An 18,898-nucleotide genomic window follows, 5' to 3' on the forward strand; every position below is an offset into this window, starting at 1 on the left:
ATCTTTACTACCAGGGTAGTTTATAGCAGGGACTCAATGTTTGTTTCATGGCTGAATGTTTCATTATAGGGCATCAAGAATCGCGAAATTCCTGTAGCTCCCAGCACTTTAGCTCCTAATTTTATTTTTAAATCCATACTTAATGTCTGCAATCAGACTTGGAAAGCGTTTACAGAGACAGACATTTTATTGAACACGTTCTATCGTGAATCTCCAAATTTTTTATGTTTATCAATTCTGGGGATATTTCAGTTCACTGGGGAAATCAGGTTAAACCTGGAAATTGCTCCCTTTTCTATTTTATTGCCAAACGATAAATGTTTGTACCACAGTCTTCTCACATGATCTGTCTGAGACCACACAAACTGCAAGTGCAATGGTTGTGATTTCTAAAGCCAATGTACGAGTTCATAAAAATCTCATTTTTGCCCAAAAATAGGATTCAGAAGTTCATTTGTCAGTTACTCTTGTAACTTTTTGAAGTAGGTTGTGCCAGATTGGACCAAAATCGCCCTTTTGATTATTTCAAGGCATTCCTTTCATTACAGGTACTTCACCCTTCAACTGAAAGTGCATTCAAGGGTCACCTTGTAATCTAGGCCCCCAACAAAGGGCATAAATCGGTATTTTAGTTTTGCATTCATATCAACCAACTCCAATTCATTTTTCGAAGTTGATCAAAGTCAAACCCTCCTCATAGCATCGCTCACTGAAATTAGTGCACCTAAGGAGGTACTCTTTTCTACTCCTATTTTATCCCCAGGTGGATGTGGAATGTGGAATATCATTAAGAAGGGTAAGAAAACTGAAGGACACAAGCAAAGCATTGGAATGTTTCATTCGTAAAACCCTCAGACTGAGAATGAACTAATGAAAATTTTCCTTTTACATTATCTTGTCTCATCCACCAGTGGAGTAGACTTCTACTTTTACGCGGCTTATCCCGATTTTTCCTCTCCTTATTACTTTGACGAGCTGACTGCCCAGAGAAAGAACGAAGAGCCGCTGCGCGCCCAAAATTTTTTTGTTCATGGCTCTTGGGGTCAACAGGAGGGGGGTGTGGGTGTTACTGGAAAGGAGGGGAGGTGAAGTGATTTTTCAATGCCAGATCACGTTGCAACTCGGTATCACTTGCCGAATGAAGAGTTCTGCCGCCCCCGAAAATGAAGGAAGGCGCGCTCTTCATCAAGAAAAATTCGATGCTGTCTGCCGAACCTTGAAATTCATGAATTTTAAATTTTTCCGCAAATTAGTGAAGTTTTCAATATTACCCCTCACTCCCCTCCACTCGAAGCCCTCCTACAGTCACGGCTTGTTGACATGTGATTTGGCAGCATTGGCGGCATCAAGAAGCAATCTCATTGGCTAATCAAATTAATTTCAAAATGGCCGCTGGTGGTAAGTTCTTTGTGTGTGTTTATTTTTAACTTCAGCCTTGTCGGCTTTTATGTTTCTCTAAAACGTTCATTAATGTTCCTTTCAAATTTTAAGTTTTCACGATATTTTGTTTGAAGTTCATCTCATATTCATCATGTCGTGATTCGGTCGCAGTTTGTGATTTATTTCTTCTGCGATACTTCGGTTCTGTTTGGCGGGGCGCCATGATGGTCTGAAGACGTCCTCCGAACTTGTTCGGGCTTATTTCGTGAAAATACCGCTGGATAAGCCCCGCATTCATGTCTCCATTAATCGGTACGCATTTCACTTTGCCCCACAGCCGCTAATTTTGATTTTTAAGGCGTCAAATTCGCTCCGATGCACTAGTGATTTACTTAACCTAGAAGGCCCTCAGGTAGCAAGACAATAGTTTTTCCCTGAAACCCCTCCACTCCAAACTCGAAATCACACCGTCGTGCCGCACTTATTAGCTCGCATATCTTTAAAAGAAATCTTAACTATTCTCGCTCTGTGATCCACAAGAAAGCGTTCATATCACTGTGTTATCCAAATTCAAAGTGTCACCACTATCTTCTACCCGTACATTCATTTATCCTCACCATTTCATCTTCAGCATGTTCCCTCTCAAAGCTGTTTTAATTGATGGCGTTGTAGGGTATATGCCCATCGAAGTATGTAACTAATTTATGGGCCAACACTTCTTTGCCACGGACGCCTCAAGCTTTCCTCTATTATTTCAGTGCAATTCCATACCACTCCTGACAAGCGGTACTATAGCCAAACTACTCATGATTCAACTGAACACTCAGTTCCTTATCGGCTGGATGTTTTGTGTGCTCCATTCATCAGTGTAGAGTTGTCTGAATTTATAGTTGAGATTACTGCTCTCATTCATCTGGAAAGGTAGTACTGGTTGTTTACCGCTTAAGTGCGATTAACTCTCAGGACAGATACCAAGAGGCTAAGTCGGAAGCACGGCTGTGGGACAGTTATTTTGCAGGATTTGAATCGGTAGGTCTGAAAATTTTAGGTCACCAATGATGTGATGTATCAAACCTTAGATATATCTTACAACTCAGGGAAACAATCAAGTGCCTTTTGTCCCGTCTTTCTCAGGGATCCATAAGCTTGTTAAATTACAGAGCGCTAACCACTACAACCTGTAAAGGTTTCCTGATAGTATAAACTTGTCTAAGCTCTGTCCTAAACAAGCAGGAAAAGGAGGAGCTAGAGAGGTGTGTTGGATCGGTAAAAACAGGAACAATTACTTATTTTAAATGCTCTGATATTCTGACTTTTTTTTTTGTCAAGATGTTTTCTAAAATTTCTTGTGTTTAACATTTTCAGGTACGTGAGTAAAACGGACCGAAGATGAATAATCAAGAGCAGCATCATCCTGCTCCAATGAGCACTGCCTCTCATTCGGAAAGAGGCGATGTCAACAATCGAGAGGCACATGCCTCTAATGTTGTGTCAAATGTCGCTAAATATTGGGTCTTAACGAATCTTTTCCCCAATCCCATGGCACAGGTATTCATATGATCATTTTTTCTTTTTTATCGTAGTTTTCCACAATATAGAGGTATGAACGAAGCAGTTATGTGTAGCAACAAGTTGGTGACTTTTTTGAGAGAGTATAACTCATTGATAGTTGTAGAATTGTTCATATATTTTCAGTTTCTCTAAAGAGAATCGTTGAAGGCTATCATTTATTTCCAAATAACTATTTTCAGCGCTAGTCTCCGCCTCTTACTTTATCAGTTTCAGTGAATAAATTGACGTTGCAGCCTTTTAAAAATTTGCTCCATATCCTCACATGTGCAAGCATCAAAGAGCTCTTGGCTTCCCTTAAATTTTTTTTGTTTCCTTCATTTCACATTTTGCTCGATAATGAGCTTTGTCACTGATCATTGCCAGTGACGCAGGCTAAATACACTCAAAACAGAAAATTAACCATCACTACCTCCACATTTTTAATACCCAAAATCATTTTTATAGTTGTACCACATTTTCTGCAGCAGCTCTCTTTTTGAGAAGGGTGTGAAGAATTTTCACAAATAACTTGATAATTCTATAATATGACGATCACTTGGTGAAAAGAATCACAAAACATTTTTAGACAGGCAGAATTTGCGATGTATTTCGGTTATGTTGGAGTTAAGGTATCAAACTTCAAGAGAGCACATGCAATATTAATAAGAATCAAATAAATCAACAGGTTACAATTTTTTTAATGAAAGCTCAAACTACTCAAGACTGAAAATTTCTGTATATTTTTCCCATTTTGTGGCAGTACACTTTTTTCATTTCTTCATAATTTTCAACCGTCTCACCTAAAAGTTATTTTTTTTATTCTCAGATTCCGATGTCAGGAAACCTGGCCCCTCTAGCCCTTTCGAGCACAACCATAACAGCAAGTGGAGACTCGGGGACCAGTGATAGTCACACAACAACTACCCAGAGTATGAAAGGCATAAAAGTCTTAAGTAAATCGGGTTCAAATTCATCTCAGCAGATTGAAAATTCAGTTCATTGCCAGGTAAGGAGCTCGGCCAAGATATTCTAAGCCTTTCGGATCAAAACCAACAATGCATACTGAAGTATTTAAGATTCCCCCCCTTCTAAGTAGGAAATAATTTATATATTTTCTCCTTAATGTCTGTATTTTCCTTTGCACCCACTAAATGAATTTCAGTCAAAAATCTGAAGGACAATCAGCCGTTAGTCTCCTTTCCTCAAGGTCAACTTCAAGAACAGATACTGAAAAGTCCGAAACAATTTTTAAGTTATATTCCTGTAAGCCTTATAACTTTCATTATTTGGTTCAATTTGCTTTTCAAGCTCTGCATAGGCTGTCTGAGGCTCACGTAGTATTTGTTGAATTCGAATTAACCAACTGTCAAATTAGTTATGCTCCACTCTTAGCAGGGGTGCATTAAGCTGCTTTAGTGTATGTTGTTACTAGTAGTATGCAGAGTAATGCTCTATAATCATCAGTTATAAGGCATGATATCTGTACTATCAATAAGAAAAATTATGCAGATTTTTGCAATTTTTACAAAAATTACTGGGCATAATATCATACTTTTATACCTTTTTCTACTAAAACAAATGTGCTGAAATGGTCTGCCACACTAGAAATGTTTGAGCAAATGATTCCGAAGCAAAGAATCTATGTACCTAGAGTATCTTATGATTCAAATTTAAGTATGGTAAAGTTGCTTTTTTCTCTCTTGTTGACTAATAAAACAATTTGGCTTCCTTTTTCTTATTGACTAATGAAATGATTTGTCTTAATTTGTGCAGCCGACGGTCCATGAAATCCCACAAATGGATGGTGCCCACGAGCATCAGCTCATCAGCGGCCTTACTCCTCAACAGCATCACCAATTAGTGCAGCAGGTATGGACATTTTAACACCAAATGCATATATTCTGCTGATTTTTCCAGCATGTTGAATTCTTTCTTTTCATGTATTTTAAATAAGCATGAACCATTTCCATCTCTGAAATAACGAAAAAAAAGAAAAACGCTAATTGTTACTCTTCCTGCCAAGATACAACAAGCTCTCGTTTGTTTTTAGAAATTCACTTTTGATGAATTCTTTCTTAATATTATCTTAAAAATTTGGAAGAAGCCCTGAATTTCAGGCTAGATGTATCTCTGAAATCCTACCAGTAGCCTCTGAGATTTCTAAATCCATTTTGCTTGTTTTCTCAGGCCAACTCTCTGTGGAGCTTCCAAGCCCCCTACTGAGATTAACCAAGAATAATCAAGAAAGAAGGTGTGAGAAGAAGGAATGGTCCCCAGTTTTGAGCTCCTGTCAGGCCTCTCATGAGAAGTCAACTGCTTTCAATCTTTGTGAAAATGCCCCAAACTGAGGAATTTATGTAAACATAGGACGTCAACAGTTAGTTTATAGGATGTCAACATATAGACTTATATGTGGTCGCACCGTTTTTGCAACTTGCAGATGCCACATTCAGTGTCTTTACCTAGTGTGACAGCTCTAGACTCTTAAAATTTCGTAGAACCCTCTCTTCTTAAGAGCAGACTCATCGTATGTTGAGACGAATGTCAATCTCTGATTACCTCCGAATCAGCACCACTCAACAGGTCAATACATGCAGTCAGATTGCACCACTGATGAGCGGTGACCTAAACTATACTTGACTTTTGTCTCAACATACAATGAGTCCGCTCTAACATCATTTAACTCTCCTGCCATGAATTTTACGGGCAGTTTCAGTAGGCATTGATTCTCAATCTTTTTGTTTTCTCAGGTTGCTCAGCATCAGGTTTTGGCAGAACAGCAACAGCCGCCCTCTGGAAATGATCAGTCATCTCAGCAACAACAACAACAACAACAACAACAGCAGCAACAACAACAGCAACAGCAGCAACAACAACAACAGCAGCAGTCTCAGCCTCCTCCTCCCCCACCGCCCCCCTCCTCACAGCAAAGTCAACCGAGCAGGTCGCATTCTTCGTCAGAAGTCAAAAATAGTACATCTCCTCAGAATGAAGCCAGTATGAAGGATGTGCGACCGATCATCAGTATGCCGCATGCAAGGTTTGTGACACAGTCTTAAGAGGTTTTTGTTTCAGTCCTACACAATGGATCACTAGACTAGGTGCAAATTTATGATCTGTTTTTTTGATCAAAGTTTTATGTAGAACATTGATTAGCAACATTAATTATTGAAGGTAACTCATAACCAAGATCATTAATTCCAGCTACTCGATTATAAAAATCCGTTATCTAGCAGAGTTTAATTGCATACTGAATGTTACTGTTACAGTCTCTGCGATAAAAAATATGGACTCCTCAATCCAAGTACTTCTCTTGTTATCTATCGAATAAATAATTTCTCTTGACAAAAAAAAAATCTAAGAACTTCAGCACAGCTGTTGATTGTTGTTTTTACCTCAAACGATCCAAGGCTGGCGGGTCCACCGAGTTGGACTGTGTTGTTTCAATCTCCACTGATAGGTAATGCCAGCAGTTGCGCACACTACAGGTGATCACTGATTTTTTCACAACCCAGTTGAACAATGCAGAAGGATTACTTACTGGGTGGCTATGTCCCTCCTGGACCCTGTTACCTCGAAGGATCACAGGGTGTTGGAGTGTCACGATGATCACGATCACATCCACGGTCAAGATTACTGATATTTCAGGACACTCAAATATCTACCATCTGGGTCGATTGAACCCGTACTGAACCTTAGTGTTGGCAGCAAACTGCCTTGACCACTGCATCACTGAGGCTGACCAGAGATAATGTTTAACCTTCATGGAATGGTGTCTTGTTTTAGTTTTCAAATTCAAGATGGCAAAGGCCCTCCTCACATGATGGACTTCCGAGCTCTAGATGGATCTATCTTCAAGATTGCCGCTAATGGTGAACAGGATCTATCGAAAAGTCTGGGTGTTGAAATGGTGCAAAATATGTATAAAGTAAGTTGGTGATAATTGTTTCCCCTCAGTTTGCTTTCTAAAGATAATTCTTAAGAATTTTGATGTGTTAAATTAAAAGAATGCAATTTATAATGATATTTATTTGGATAAAGGATGGATTTTAAAGAGTATCTCTGTGACATGAGCCATGAACAGTAGCATCACGAAAAAAATTTTCAAGCAGTATAGTGGCAGAAGAAAATGATCACATTAGCTATTGGTAAATCGTTCTGGCCTTTAATATTCCTCGGTCATAGGTAAAGGGTCCGAACCATTTGTAATCGTCCCAACAAATTCAAGTCAGCTGAACAATTTTTTGTTGAATTTTTTTATTTTTTGCACAATGCTCTTCAAGGCAGAAGCTCTCATGGCAAATAATAATAAAAAAAAAGCCAATTAATGTCTAACCAGTCAGGCCTTATGATGGTTCAAAGTTGTTAAGGAGCAGTAATTTTCCAAGCAAGCGTTTGTAAGTTTTAGCACTGAATTCATGTAAATTTTCGCCCTCTATTATCAAGTCGACAGTCTGCATATTATTCTATGGGACATTGAGACAGTGTTTCCTTGAAACTCTATTTCTAATACTTGGATCCGATTTGGCAAATTTTCCACTCTTTAAAAATGTGCTGTCATGCACTGAAGTCCTTTCTTGTATAATTCGCCACAAGCGACATGAAAGTACTACCTAAAGATGAGAATCAAGGGTATAAAGAAGGATCAAAGCCCTGCTTCGCTGTATTTTAGCCCAAAACAGTACAGTTTCATCGAGTAATGTATTTTTCCTTTTTTTCTTGTAGGTGAACGTTGAGGACATTAACCAGCTGTTGGCATATCATGAAGTGTTTGGTAAACTTCAACCAGGCGAGGTGCAAGCCGTGCCACAAAACGCAGCAGCTTTGTTGCACCATGCCAGCCACTCAGCTGGCAGTGTAACCATCCCAAAATCGGAGTGCGAATCTCTCGTTGGTAAGGAGTACGATTTAATTATTGTGTAATACAGGCATTAGGGTTTCTTCCACCAGGGAATCCTAGTTGGTGGGAACATAAAAGGAAAAACCAGGCAATTTGGCGTCAACCCCGGAATTTAAAAAAAAAAGAGTTTTAGTCAAAAGAGACCAGTGGAAAGAGTTACTGGTACTTGTCAAAAGAGTGTAAAGCAGAAAGCTGTCTGTTTTCTTCGTTTAATTTCAAAGTGCTATCCACAGCCGAAAGTACACCCTGATTTCTCAGATAAAGAACTGGATCAGCAATTTTGTATGGCAGTTGTTTTGATGTCAAAGAATTACCATTCATCTGATTACATGAAACCGCCAAAAATTTTCTTGAATTGGCTGTGAAGTATGCTTTTGGATCATGTATCAATCGCAGCAATAGTGGGTAAGCCCCATATTGTTTTTTTTTTTTTTTTTTTTTTAAATTTTTAAATTTTTTTTTTATTGTTTGTTCAGAAATACTTCAACCACTTGCTACAAAAGTGTCAGTTAGCTTAGTTTTAAAAAATATTGTGTAGAACAGCATTATGTGGTAGTGAAGAGTTAGACAAGTGTTTCACAAGCCAAAGGTTGCTTTTTCACTTTGTCAGCAATCATAGTCTAAGCAGAGTGGTAAAGCTACACCTCTGCAATGATTGCATTTTAGTAGAGAGTCATTTTCTGCAAACTTGCAGGGAAAACATAGGGAATTTGAAAATTGAAGAAAAGTAAAAACCCTGAGCTATTCTTTGAAGCCTGACATTTGCCTTTTTATCATATGTAGCAGAAAATGAAAGAGGAGACAAAGGACATCTGTATTTTTTAGACATTTTGAAAGACCTCAACATTTATTTTATAAATCTTGGAGTTCTGATAAGAATTTTTTTTTTTTTTTCAACCAATTTAAACTATTTAGTAGTCCTTGCTTTTGAAAAGCTGCCAAAATAGGAAGCAGGGGCTTCCTAATTTGATACCTACTTTTGTACCTTTTCTAGCGGTGTTCATGCAGACAAATATGCAAGTGAAATAAACGACAACAAAAAAAAAACACTTAAGCAAGTTAGATAACTTTTAGACTTCTTTTCATTCAATGTTTTGTTTTCTCTTTGCCATTTTCAGGCTCTTCAACAAACATAGGTGATGACAATTCCATTTCATCTGTAACACCCTCCCCATCGCCGGCTCCTCCTTTGGTTGCTGGCAGTCATCCCTGTGATATTTGCGGCAAGGTTTTTCCGTATAGGTACCAGATGATAGTTCACAGGCGGTATCACACAGAAAGAAAACCATTTTCCTGCCAGGTAAGACTTCGTCTTGTTTTCATCAGGGTAGAGTACAAAATTACCAGTAGAGCAGTCTTGGTCCCGTGCCTTAGGCAAACAACAAAGTTTACTACTTAAATTGCCATTAATTTTTACAGTTATAACAGCAGTGTTTTGTGCAAGCTGCAATCTAGATTCTGATATTTCAAATATTTATAAAACATAAAACAAAATATAATGATGGCCTCTGACAACTAAAACAGAATATATTTTGTACTATCAGAGAGATTACAACAGTTCCAAGATCAAATGTGTGAATCAAAAATACTACAGGAAAAATGAATCATAGTTTAAGTTCTAAGAATAATTTTGCCTCTCTATCTCTAGGATATGACAATAAGATTTCTTCTGGATAATATCTTCTATCTAGTTATTTAGTTTTATGATTTAATTTATTTAGTTTTATTCTGTTGTGTACAGGTATGTGGGAAAGCCTTTGAGCTGAGTGCTGAACTTCTTGAGCATGGTAAAATTCATGTTGGCAGCGGCATGTTCACCTGCACAATGTGTTTTCAAGTTTTTGCCAATGATCAAAGTTTAGAGAGGCATGTCAAAAGGCACACAACTGACAAGCCCTATTACTGTTCAATTTGCGGCAAGAGCTTTGCGCGGAAAGAACACTTGGACAACCACACTAGATGTCACACTGGTGAAACCCCCTATAGATGTCAGTACTGTGGGAAAAACTTCACTCGCAAAGAACACATGGTAAACCATGTTCGTAGTAAGCACACTGGCGAAACTCCCCACCGCTGTGACATCTGCAAGAAAACTTTTACTCGTAAAGAACATTATATGAATCACGTTATGTGGCATACGGGTGAAACTCCTCACATCTGTCACCTATGCAACAAAAAGTTCACACGCAAAGAACATTTGAACAATCACATTAGATCGCACACAAACGATACTCCCTTCCGTTGTGAAATTTGCGGGAAGTCTTTCACGAGGAAGGAACACTTCACCAATCACATCATGTGGCACACCGGCGAAACTCCTCATCGGTGTGACTTCTGCTCGAAAACTTTCACTCGAAAAGAACACCTTTTGAATCATGTACGACAACACACGGGTGAATCTCCTCACCGTTGCACTTTTTGTCCCAAGTCATTCACTCGCAAAGAACACTTGGTTAACCACATTCGCCAACACACAGGTGAAACGCCCTTTCATTGCCCACACTGTCCGAAAGCGTTCACACGAAAAGACCATCTTGTCTACCACGTCAGGCAGCACACAGGAGAGTCCCCGCATAAGTGCCAGTATTGTGGAAAGACCTTCACACGCAAAGAGCACTTAACCATTCACATTAGGCAGCATACTGGAGAGTCGCCCTTTCGTTGCACATACTGCTCAAAGACTTTCACGCGCAAAGAGCACCTAACAAATCACATCCGAGTGCACACAGGAGAGTCTCCTCATCGATGTGATTTCTGTCAGAAATCATTCACGCGCAAAGAGCACCTAGTGAAACATGTACGTCAACATTCCGGTGAGACAGAGCATAATTGTCACATTTGCTCAAAACCGTTCACACGAAAGGAGCACTTGATCCATCATATGCGCACACACACTGGTGAGCGTCCCTATGCTTGCGACGAGTGTGGAAAGACATTCCCACTGAAAGGCAATTTGTTGTTCCACCAGAGATCTCACCAGAAGGGCTTACCCCTTGCTCGGCCGTTTAAGTGCGAATTCTGCCCCAAAGATTTTGCGTGCAAAGGCCACTTGGTGTCGCATCAACGTGTCCACAACACAGAACGGCCGCATGCATGCCATCAGTGTAGTAAGACTTTTGTCGACAAAGGCAATCTTCTTAAGCACATCCACAAGCATCACAGTCCTGGTGACATCATCTTCGTTGCGCCATCTTCCTCTGTCGTCACATCCGTCGCCAGCATGCAGGCATCACAGTCGCAGCAGCAGGAAGGACCATCCTCAGGAGCACAGCCTCTCTCGATACCTATGGTCTCCATGTCGTCCTCAATTCCAGCGTCACATCACTCGCAGCAATCTTCTGTTGTTCAATCCCCTCCGGTTTCCATGCACCATGCGCCTCCCCCACCCCCACCCACTCCATCCCCTATTGCTCTAGTTGTACCTGTCCCAACAAATACAGTACTTGCTACTTACTAGATCACAACAATCCAGAACTGAGACAATTGACTAACCTAATATTTTTAAGCCCTCAACTTGAAGGAAGATTTTTATTTTCCTTAAACGCAGGCAAATGTCTCTGTTTCATATTGTCAGAATTCATACTGTTTTAGTCAGTAGAAGAATCGATTCTGTAACTGAATGCTTTTTTTTGGATAACAGAAGGAATTCTTGACTCTTTATCTCTGTCTTCATTGAAAAGTTGACAGGTCCGACCTCAGGAAGAATTTTTGATAGCTTTTTTGAGTGCGGCCACAAGGAGTTTGGTGGCTCATGACTTTTAAGACTTCTGAAAAATAGTTGATTATTGAAAATGAAAATCGATAATTATTTTTTATGAGGCTGAAACTTGCCTGTTGTGTTTACAATTTGTATAAAATGTACATTGACTTGTACAATTTTCCCTATTTTCCCATTCTAGTTTTGTATAATGTTTGAAGTAAGGTGTCTGAAAATTCACTAATTTTTTGTTCATCACTTCTGGTGCATGATTTTATGATTCAGACTGAATATGACAGAAGTGTCAAATAATTTGTCAAATTTTTTAGGGTTTTACTCAGGGTTCTACAGACTCCAGTTTACCACCTTGATGTATTGTATTATTTCAAAATTGAAAAAACAATTTGTAAGAAATTTAACACGACTTGCTTAATCTCAAATCATTTTGCATTAAATAGACATTATCGCACAAGGTTTGACCTTAACATTGTCAATATCAACTTCATAAATAATCCTTAAATAAATGTTGTTTGATTGCTGTATCATTAATTTTCAATTTTCTCAGCATTGTTAAGTTTTATTTATTTTTTTTTTTCATTGCTTAGAATTTATTGCAGAATGATTTGAAACTGAGTTTGTTTGTTTGTTGTTTTCTTCTCATTTCTTTTTTTTTTTTTTATGAATGTCTTAAAGTTTTGAAACTATGAATCATTTCATGAAAACAAAAACACAATAACGAAGTCTGTAGATTCCTCTTAACTTGTGACTGTTCTCAGAGAGAGACCTTAGTTCATATAGGTGACTTTTTCAAGAGAGCAACTGTTGTCAAATTAAGTTGAAGAATCAGCTTTTGAACTTTCACCAAAAAAGCTCTCTCTTGAATAATTATCTACTATGAGAGGCTTAGTTAATTTCTGTGCAATAACTGGCATAAAGTTTCATTTCAATCCAAAAATTAAAAGCCCAATTGAGGGTTTATTATAAAAATGTTAAATCACACTCTCGAAAATACGATTTTTGGATCATTTTTTTCAGTGTGTCTTTTGTAGTTTCAGTTTATAATGACAATTATGGGCAACTCTGTGCCAAAATATTTTAAATATCTAAATGTTCACTCCTTCAGTCCTAAGGCTCTCTTTTCTGAGGACAATCTTTATTTTATAATGTTTCCAAGGAAATGCAGGAGTGTTAAGAAAATGGTGTATTCTGAAAAGTTAGGAAAGTTAATCTGTCTCAACTGATCCTTCCTCTAAGACATCAAAGCAAAAGACTGCTTCAAAATACATGATAATTTTTAGTTGCAAAGCAGTGATCATTGGCTTGTAAGCTGAATAACTAAATATTACTGGTGAGACACTTGGTGTCAAGTCTTTGTCAATGTGAGATGATTCAGGTGCGACTTCTCACAGTAATGTGTTTCTTAGCTGCAATACATCATTCATGCATGTTTTTATATCCTTGTTATTTTCCTCATGAGGAAGAATCTCATTTCTCGTCTTGTAATTTATCCTCTCTCCATGACTATAAATATTCTGAAGCTGACTAATTTATAAAATGATTTTTACGATCAGAAGTTTTTTTCTCTTGCTAATCAACCCTGACAGTGAGTAGCCGTGTTAAGGAACAAACAGTTTTTCCCTTTTTTCCCGAGCTGGCACAGCAATTGGTAAAAAATATATGTTGCTTATTGATCATCGTATAATTTTTTCTTTGTTACTATCCTCTCATCCCCCCTCCCCTCCTCTCTTTTTTAAAAGAGCGTTTTACCGAGTAAATATTTGTCGTTTTTTGACACTTTTATCATCCCTCATTGTTTTTAATCCCTAAACCGAAGCCCTGTGTGGACTTTCCAGTGTCCTCCTCTCCTGTGTTGTTCCTGCAAGCGCTTGCTCATAGTAAGCTAAGCAGCTCGCCAGTTTGTGTTGAGGAATTGGTAGTCTGGATATGCCTGAACATCACTGACTCTGACTGATACGTGTAAATCTTAGTAAACTCGTATTTTTAAGCTTAATGCCTAGGAAATTTTTTTTAGTTATTTTCTGATTCTTGAACCCTATCTTGTAGCCAATACGGGGTGGCTTAGTATGTACCTCTCATCAGTATTGAAATTTTATTCTTGTCTGTTTCTTTTAATGGTCACAATCACTAGAAAACTTCACGTATTTGGCTCTAATGCAAGATTTATGCTGATGGCAGTGTAACATTCTTACTGACTTAAATCAGTTCCTTGTAAATATCTGTGATATATTAACTGTCCCTTTTTTAGTCCTTTTTGAATTTTATGCTAAAACCTCTCTTGCTCCGCAAGAAAAATGTGTACAAATGTATCATACTGTTACACCAACTAATTCCTAAACATTCTCATAGTAATTGTGGTGATGTCACGTTTCTTCTTAATATTGCAATATAATTTCAGACCACATGTACAGTAATCTACAAATCGTGTAAGAAAGAATCAAGATAAAATGGGAAAAGTTACTCATTTCTGTAATTATTTAAGGGCTCTTTTGATTTTATGTAATGAATTTTTATTTTGTTATTTTTAAGATTTTGAGTTGACTGTGCTTGAACACTGTTACAGTTGGTCAATTTACTACTCTGTTGTACAATCCTCTATTCTTATTGGTGATCCATTCCCTCGGGTCAGTGATAACTCTATTGTTAGTAGCTTTAACTAATAGGATGCTTATTTACTTTCATTTTTTTATTTATTCATCTTCACATAAATACATGAGTTGTTGTAATATAAAATGTAGGTGAGATGAAGGTTGCATTGAAACCGATGTTTAACACCTCGTATTTTTATGCTACGTATTATATATGACACATGTGACCTTTCGCACACTCATCTGCTGCCATGTTCTCAGTGTTCAAGCACTCTGTCAACCATGAAATAAGAAAACGTTCTTTATATTTTTATGTTCTATTTTGTTTGACTGTAAATATTTATAAATAGTCTGGATTAGTGCGCTTTTAAGTAAAACTTTCCTGCTCTTATTTAATTCAAAGCCCAATAAGTCACGGCTTTTTGCCCGGTTAAGTTTTTAAATCAAATTTGTCTGGCATATATTGGAGCTAGTTTATTAGGGAGGAACCATACCACATCAAGTTGCTGTGAGGAAAATTAGATAGGAGTTAGAAGCTTCATTTTGCCCAACATCAGTGAAAAAAAAAAATTCTCCTCGGAAACTTGACATCTTTTCTCATTCAATTTTTGCATGAGAAAATGTATTGTCATTAAAGCTCATAACGCTGAACTCAATTTTTTCTCAAATGTGAATTGTTCCTTCCTGACGACTTCTGTCCAATTTTCCGTTTGTTCTTGAAAAATTCATCTTTCCCCAACACAGCTAATTTTCATTATGATCGTCCCAAATATGGTTGCAAGTTGGGTCTATAAGACCTCAAAATTTCGCTCATAATCATATTTTTAGCATCAGATGGTGGCTGTTCGAGCTTTTATATTCTGACTTCAATTCATCTGAGTACCTGCTAAGTCTGGAAACGCGTCTGACTGAGGCAAAAAAATTTGCCCATGCAGCCAAAAAAAAACCGTTCGAAACGGAGGTTTTGACACTGACGGGAGAAATTGCGTTCTCCAGAACTGAGCGATTAAATGCATTTAGTCTACTCAGACGTGACCAAAAGAAATTTGACCGGGTAAAGAGTGTAGGAAATACAATGGATTGAATTAAATTAGTCCTTGAAGAAAGTTTAATATGTCGGATTCAATACTGCTTAATGAGTGCCGAAGCCAATGACTGTGTAAGTTAATATCAGCTTGTTGAGACTGACTGATGAAAGATTCTCTCTTTGTTTGTAATTAGTTATTTCTTAAATAGGCTTTTTCTTGTCTTTTTTCCTCTTCTATCTGTTGAAATGTCACAGCTGATCAACTTTTGTTATTTATTTACTTAAAATTGTGATGTACTAGTTGTGCTATCCAGTTTCAATCATAGAATTTGAACCTTAATTGTAGGATGTTGATCTCTTTTGGAATCTGAGTAAGTGGTGAAACGTTTGATCAGGCAAATTTTTGCCTTACAGTTTTTAAGAAAAATTTTATTTATTAAATTGATATTTGCCATCGTGTTTATTTCTTCATACGCAGCACGACTTTGTAAAATTAATTTCTCGTTTTTCATTGTTATATCTTAAGCAAATGATAGCTTCTAATAGCTCTTAGCTTTTCAACTTACAGGAAAATTATTTTTCACTTTCCCTGTGGTTGTCTGCAGAAGGGATTTTTGTTCTGTGGTTGATTCTGGAAAACCTCCGTTTTTAATAATTACCTCAGTTGTCACTGAAATTTTTCTTAATCATAGAATAATTTTCTCTTAAAAAAGATCATTTTTACAACATAGCACTATAAATAATTTTGAAGCTTATTTCTTTAATTTCAGTTAAAGTCTTGTAATGATGGTAAAATGATAAGAAAACTTCTCTGATTTTAGTTTTTTAAGATTTTTGCTCTTCCCCATTTTTTTACCCTAATTTTTTCTCGGTAGGAAAAAACAAGTATTATTTTTCCTGGAAAATTTTAGGAATAACTTTTAAATATTCAAAGAAACATCATGTAGAAATTCTGGAACCAAAATGGCTTGTTTGTTACAAAATGCACCAGTAATCTATGTCTCATAAAAGAAGATAATACAAATATTCAGAAACAAATCTTATTTCTGTAGTAAAACCAAGGTGTAGCAGTCTTGCTAGTGACACAAATTCATCAAGAATAGTATTCTTGTATTTTTTTACGGAATAATTTTTCTAGAATCATTCCAGGCACTTACTTACTTGTATAATTATAGTCTGGAGGCAACTTTAAGATCAGCAATACGCTGGCTACACAGACAAATCATGAAACAGTCACTAGTACCAAAATTATTATTATTCCTTTTCATCTGTAAGAGAGTGGAAGCTTAATGTTTTCCATAAATTTTTTGTCAATTAAGTTCAGTCTTAACTCCTTCTGTGCTCTGGTTTTGTCAAATATCTGAATGCAATGATTACCTAATGTTTCCGAGTCAGCATCCTCAGTTTGTAGTATAAGAAGAAATAAGCAGCATTAGTGCAAGACAGTTAAGGAACTTTTTGAACGCGCCTTTTTAGCACCAAGGTCCCTAAGGATGATTGCAATCTCCGTTTTAACTTAAAATCAAGATTTTTTTGTGAGTCTCTGTGAAGACCACAAGTCAACACTTTCAAAACATCACCAAGAAAGATGTTCTCAGTTTATAATTTAAGCTGATACTTTTAAAGAGTCAATTTATTTTATTTACTTGTACATAGCACTCATAATTAATTCTCATTGTCATCACATATTACTTAACGCAGCAACTGGTAGCTCTGTTCTAATGTTTGTGTAAGAGAATGCCTAGTCTTCTCTTCAACTTGCGCAAAAATGAGTCAATTTTAAGCCTCTGCTGCATTGATGATTTTGTATGTGAACAAGCTAAGATAAAGTGTACAAAGTTACGTTGAATCGGAGATCCAAGATTAAACTTTCCTGGAAGTTCCCACCTGAAATCTTTATTTGAAGGAAACTTTGATAGTGAAACGCACAAGCCTACACCTAAAAGTATTCACCAACATTTTAAACTACTAGGAACGTTGAGAACGTTGAGAACGTTCTAGAAAATGCTTGTTCTTAGCACTTTACTCTTCTAGGAAATTTTGATCCACACGTTGATCAATCATCATCGAACGGCCTTGACTTAAACATTTTCCATTGCTGGTCAGCGATGACAGTAGATTTATGAGAAACAAATCTCTTGATCTTATTTTCCAACCTCACAGTTTTTGGATTCAAATGTTTGCCTTTTTTCTCATGTCAGGCACCAATTTGAATTTCGTCAGAACTTTGCCAAATACACTAAACAAACATTGCTGATCCTATTTAACAGGGTGGCTACAGTGAAGGAAAAATTTCGGTTTTAGCAAATATTTATGTGTTGCATCACACATTTAGTTTAGCTTATCTTTCAGACATAACAGAACCAAAAATGATCATATATTATCCTATGTTATTTCAAAGGTGAAGGAATTTTGCAGTGCTTCAACCTGTAGAAACCTTTTTTTTTTTGTTTTTTCACGATTGTTCGCTATCTTTTCAAAATTTTTTATTGAAATTTAAAGTAAAAATTCCATAATCCTGTGAAGCATTTTTCAACCTTTATCCCTTCATAATTATTTTAGGCCTAGATGACTGTGTTCAGGAAACTTCTCTGCATATAGTCTGATTGTACGCCTTTATCTTTGTATATGTTGACAGAAACTGCACTTGTTTTTGTGTTGGTAGTTACATGCTGTCATTAAGCTTGTAAGTATGAATAAATACCTGTATTTATACATCCGCGAGGAAAGAAAGAGATTCAGTATTTGAATGTGTACAAACGCCTGTAACAAATTAAATAAACCGTAGCTGTTATCAATGTCATCAGGTGTTTTTTCATCCCTTTTTGCTAGTGCCTTCCTTTTGCCTTCCCTAAAGTATTCACTGTGAATTGACGCTTTCAGTCCGACAGTTTTGTATTAGGGCGGATCTGCAGCACCCGATGGGTGTCACCTAACTCTTTTGATTTTTTCTGAATTTCAAGACATTTTTCAAAAAAATCTCTCAGTCAACTTGCTCTGTCATGTTTGAGGAATTAGTGTGCAAAATTGACTAAAGAATATTTCAAAATAATCCTAAATTTATAGCCTAATTCAAAATAACAAACGTACAGAACCAAACGATAGGGGCGCTAAAAATACCTTGCAATTTTTCCAGTCATCTTGTCCCGAATAGAGCAATTTTACCCCAAGATTCGATGGCCCCTTGAAACAAGCAGTTAGGCAATGAGCAATAGGTTCCACAGTTAGTTACAACTTTACTGTCACAATAATTACTAAACAGTCCTATGAAGTGGGATACCTATACAGTTTCATTCATACTGCTTAAAGTTGTTCAATAAAACAATTTTATTTCTACCAGGGTGCCCAGTGACCGGGGAAAGTCAAGGAATGCAACTCAACCGAGAAAAATCAGGGAATTTCGTCAACGGTCAGGGAATTTTTTGTGGAGCCGGGTTCCACGTAAACATCGGGTCCGCGACGGGACAGCCCTAGTAGCAGAACAAATTTTTGCTTTTCCAAAGAAAATATATACAAAAAAAAAAAAAATCTGTTCTCTGAATGGTAGTTTACTCGTGTTGGGTACTTTTTTTGTGTAAGCCCTGTCAACACCAGCAAAAGTTTAGGTACGGAACTTCGCGCGAAAGTTAAGTTCCATAAAACCTTTCTCTGTGTGGACAAGGCTTTCCACTCGTAAGAAATAAGCAAAAAACCATGACAGAACAAGTATAAATGTGAAATAAGTTTAGCTTTCGCCG

The 18,898-nt window shown here is 37.1% G+C and overlaps 1 protein-coding gene across 2 annotated transcripts; it reads left to right on the plus strand.

The window, feature by feature from the left end:
• Positions 1-1,121: 1,121 nt before the first annotated feature.
• Positions 1,122-17,964, plus strand: LOC109043759 (uncharacterized). Of its 2 annotated transcripts, none has more exons than XM_019061066.2 (9): positions 1,122-1,398; positions 2,746-2,928; positions 3,758-3,937; positions 4,705-4,800; positions 5,682-5,971; positions 6,718-6,859; positions 7,657-7,825; positions 8,950-9,131; positions 9,573-17,964. In XM_019061066.2, exons 2-9 carry the CDS (start codon positions 2,770-2,772, stop codon positions 11,286-11,288), a joined length of 2,934 nt encoding a protein of 977 aa, XP_018916611.2. In that variant the 5' UTR covers positions 1,122-1,398; positions 2,746-2,769; the 3' UTR covers positions 11,289-17,964. The 2 variants fall into 2 exon arrangements, with proteins under 2 accessions (XP_018916611.2, XP_018916610.2); XM_019061065.2 differs by lacking the exon at positions 1,122-1,398 and adding an exon at positions 1,405-1,692.
• The last annotated feature ends 934 nt before the right edge of the window (positions 17,965-18,898 follow it).

Source organism: Bemisia tabaci, chromosome 4 (assembly GCF_918797505.1).
Source record: "Bemisia tabaci chromosome 4, PGI_BMITA_v3".
In the NCBI taxonomy this organism is placed as follows: Eukaryota; Metazoa; Arthropoda; class Insecta; order Hemiptera; family Aleyrodidae; genus Bemisia; species Bemisia tabaci.

Bases quoted from the DNA above. Each gene is read 5' to 3' on its own strand.
- LOC109043759 (XM_019061066.2), top strand. From the start codon at position 2,770: ATGAATAATCAAGAGCAGCATCATCCTGCTCCAATGAGCACTGCCTCT. The intron at 7,826-8,949 runs GTAAGGAGTACG...TGCCATTTTCAG, and splicing joins GGAGTGCGAATCTCTCGTTG to GCTCTTCAACAAACATAGGT. The intron at 9,132-9,572 runs GTAAGACTTCGT...TGTTGTGTACAG, and splicing joins GAAAACCATTTTCCTGCCAG to GTATGTGGGAAAGCCTTTGA.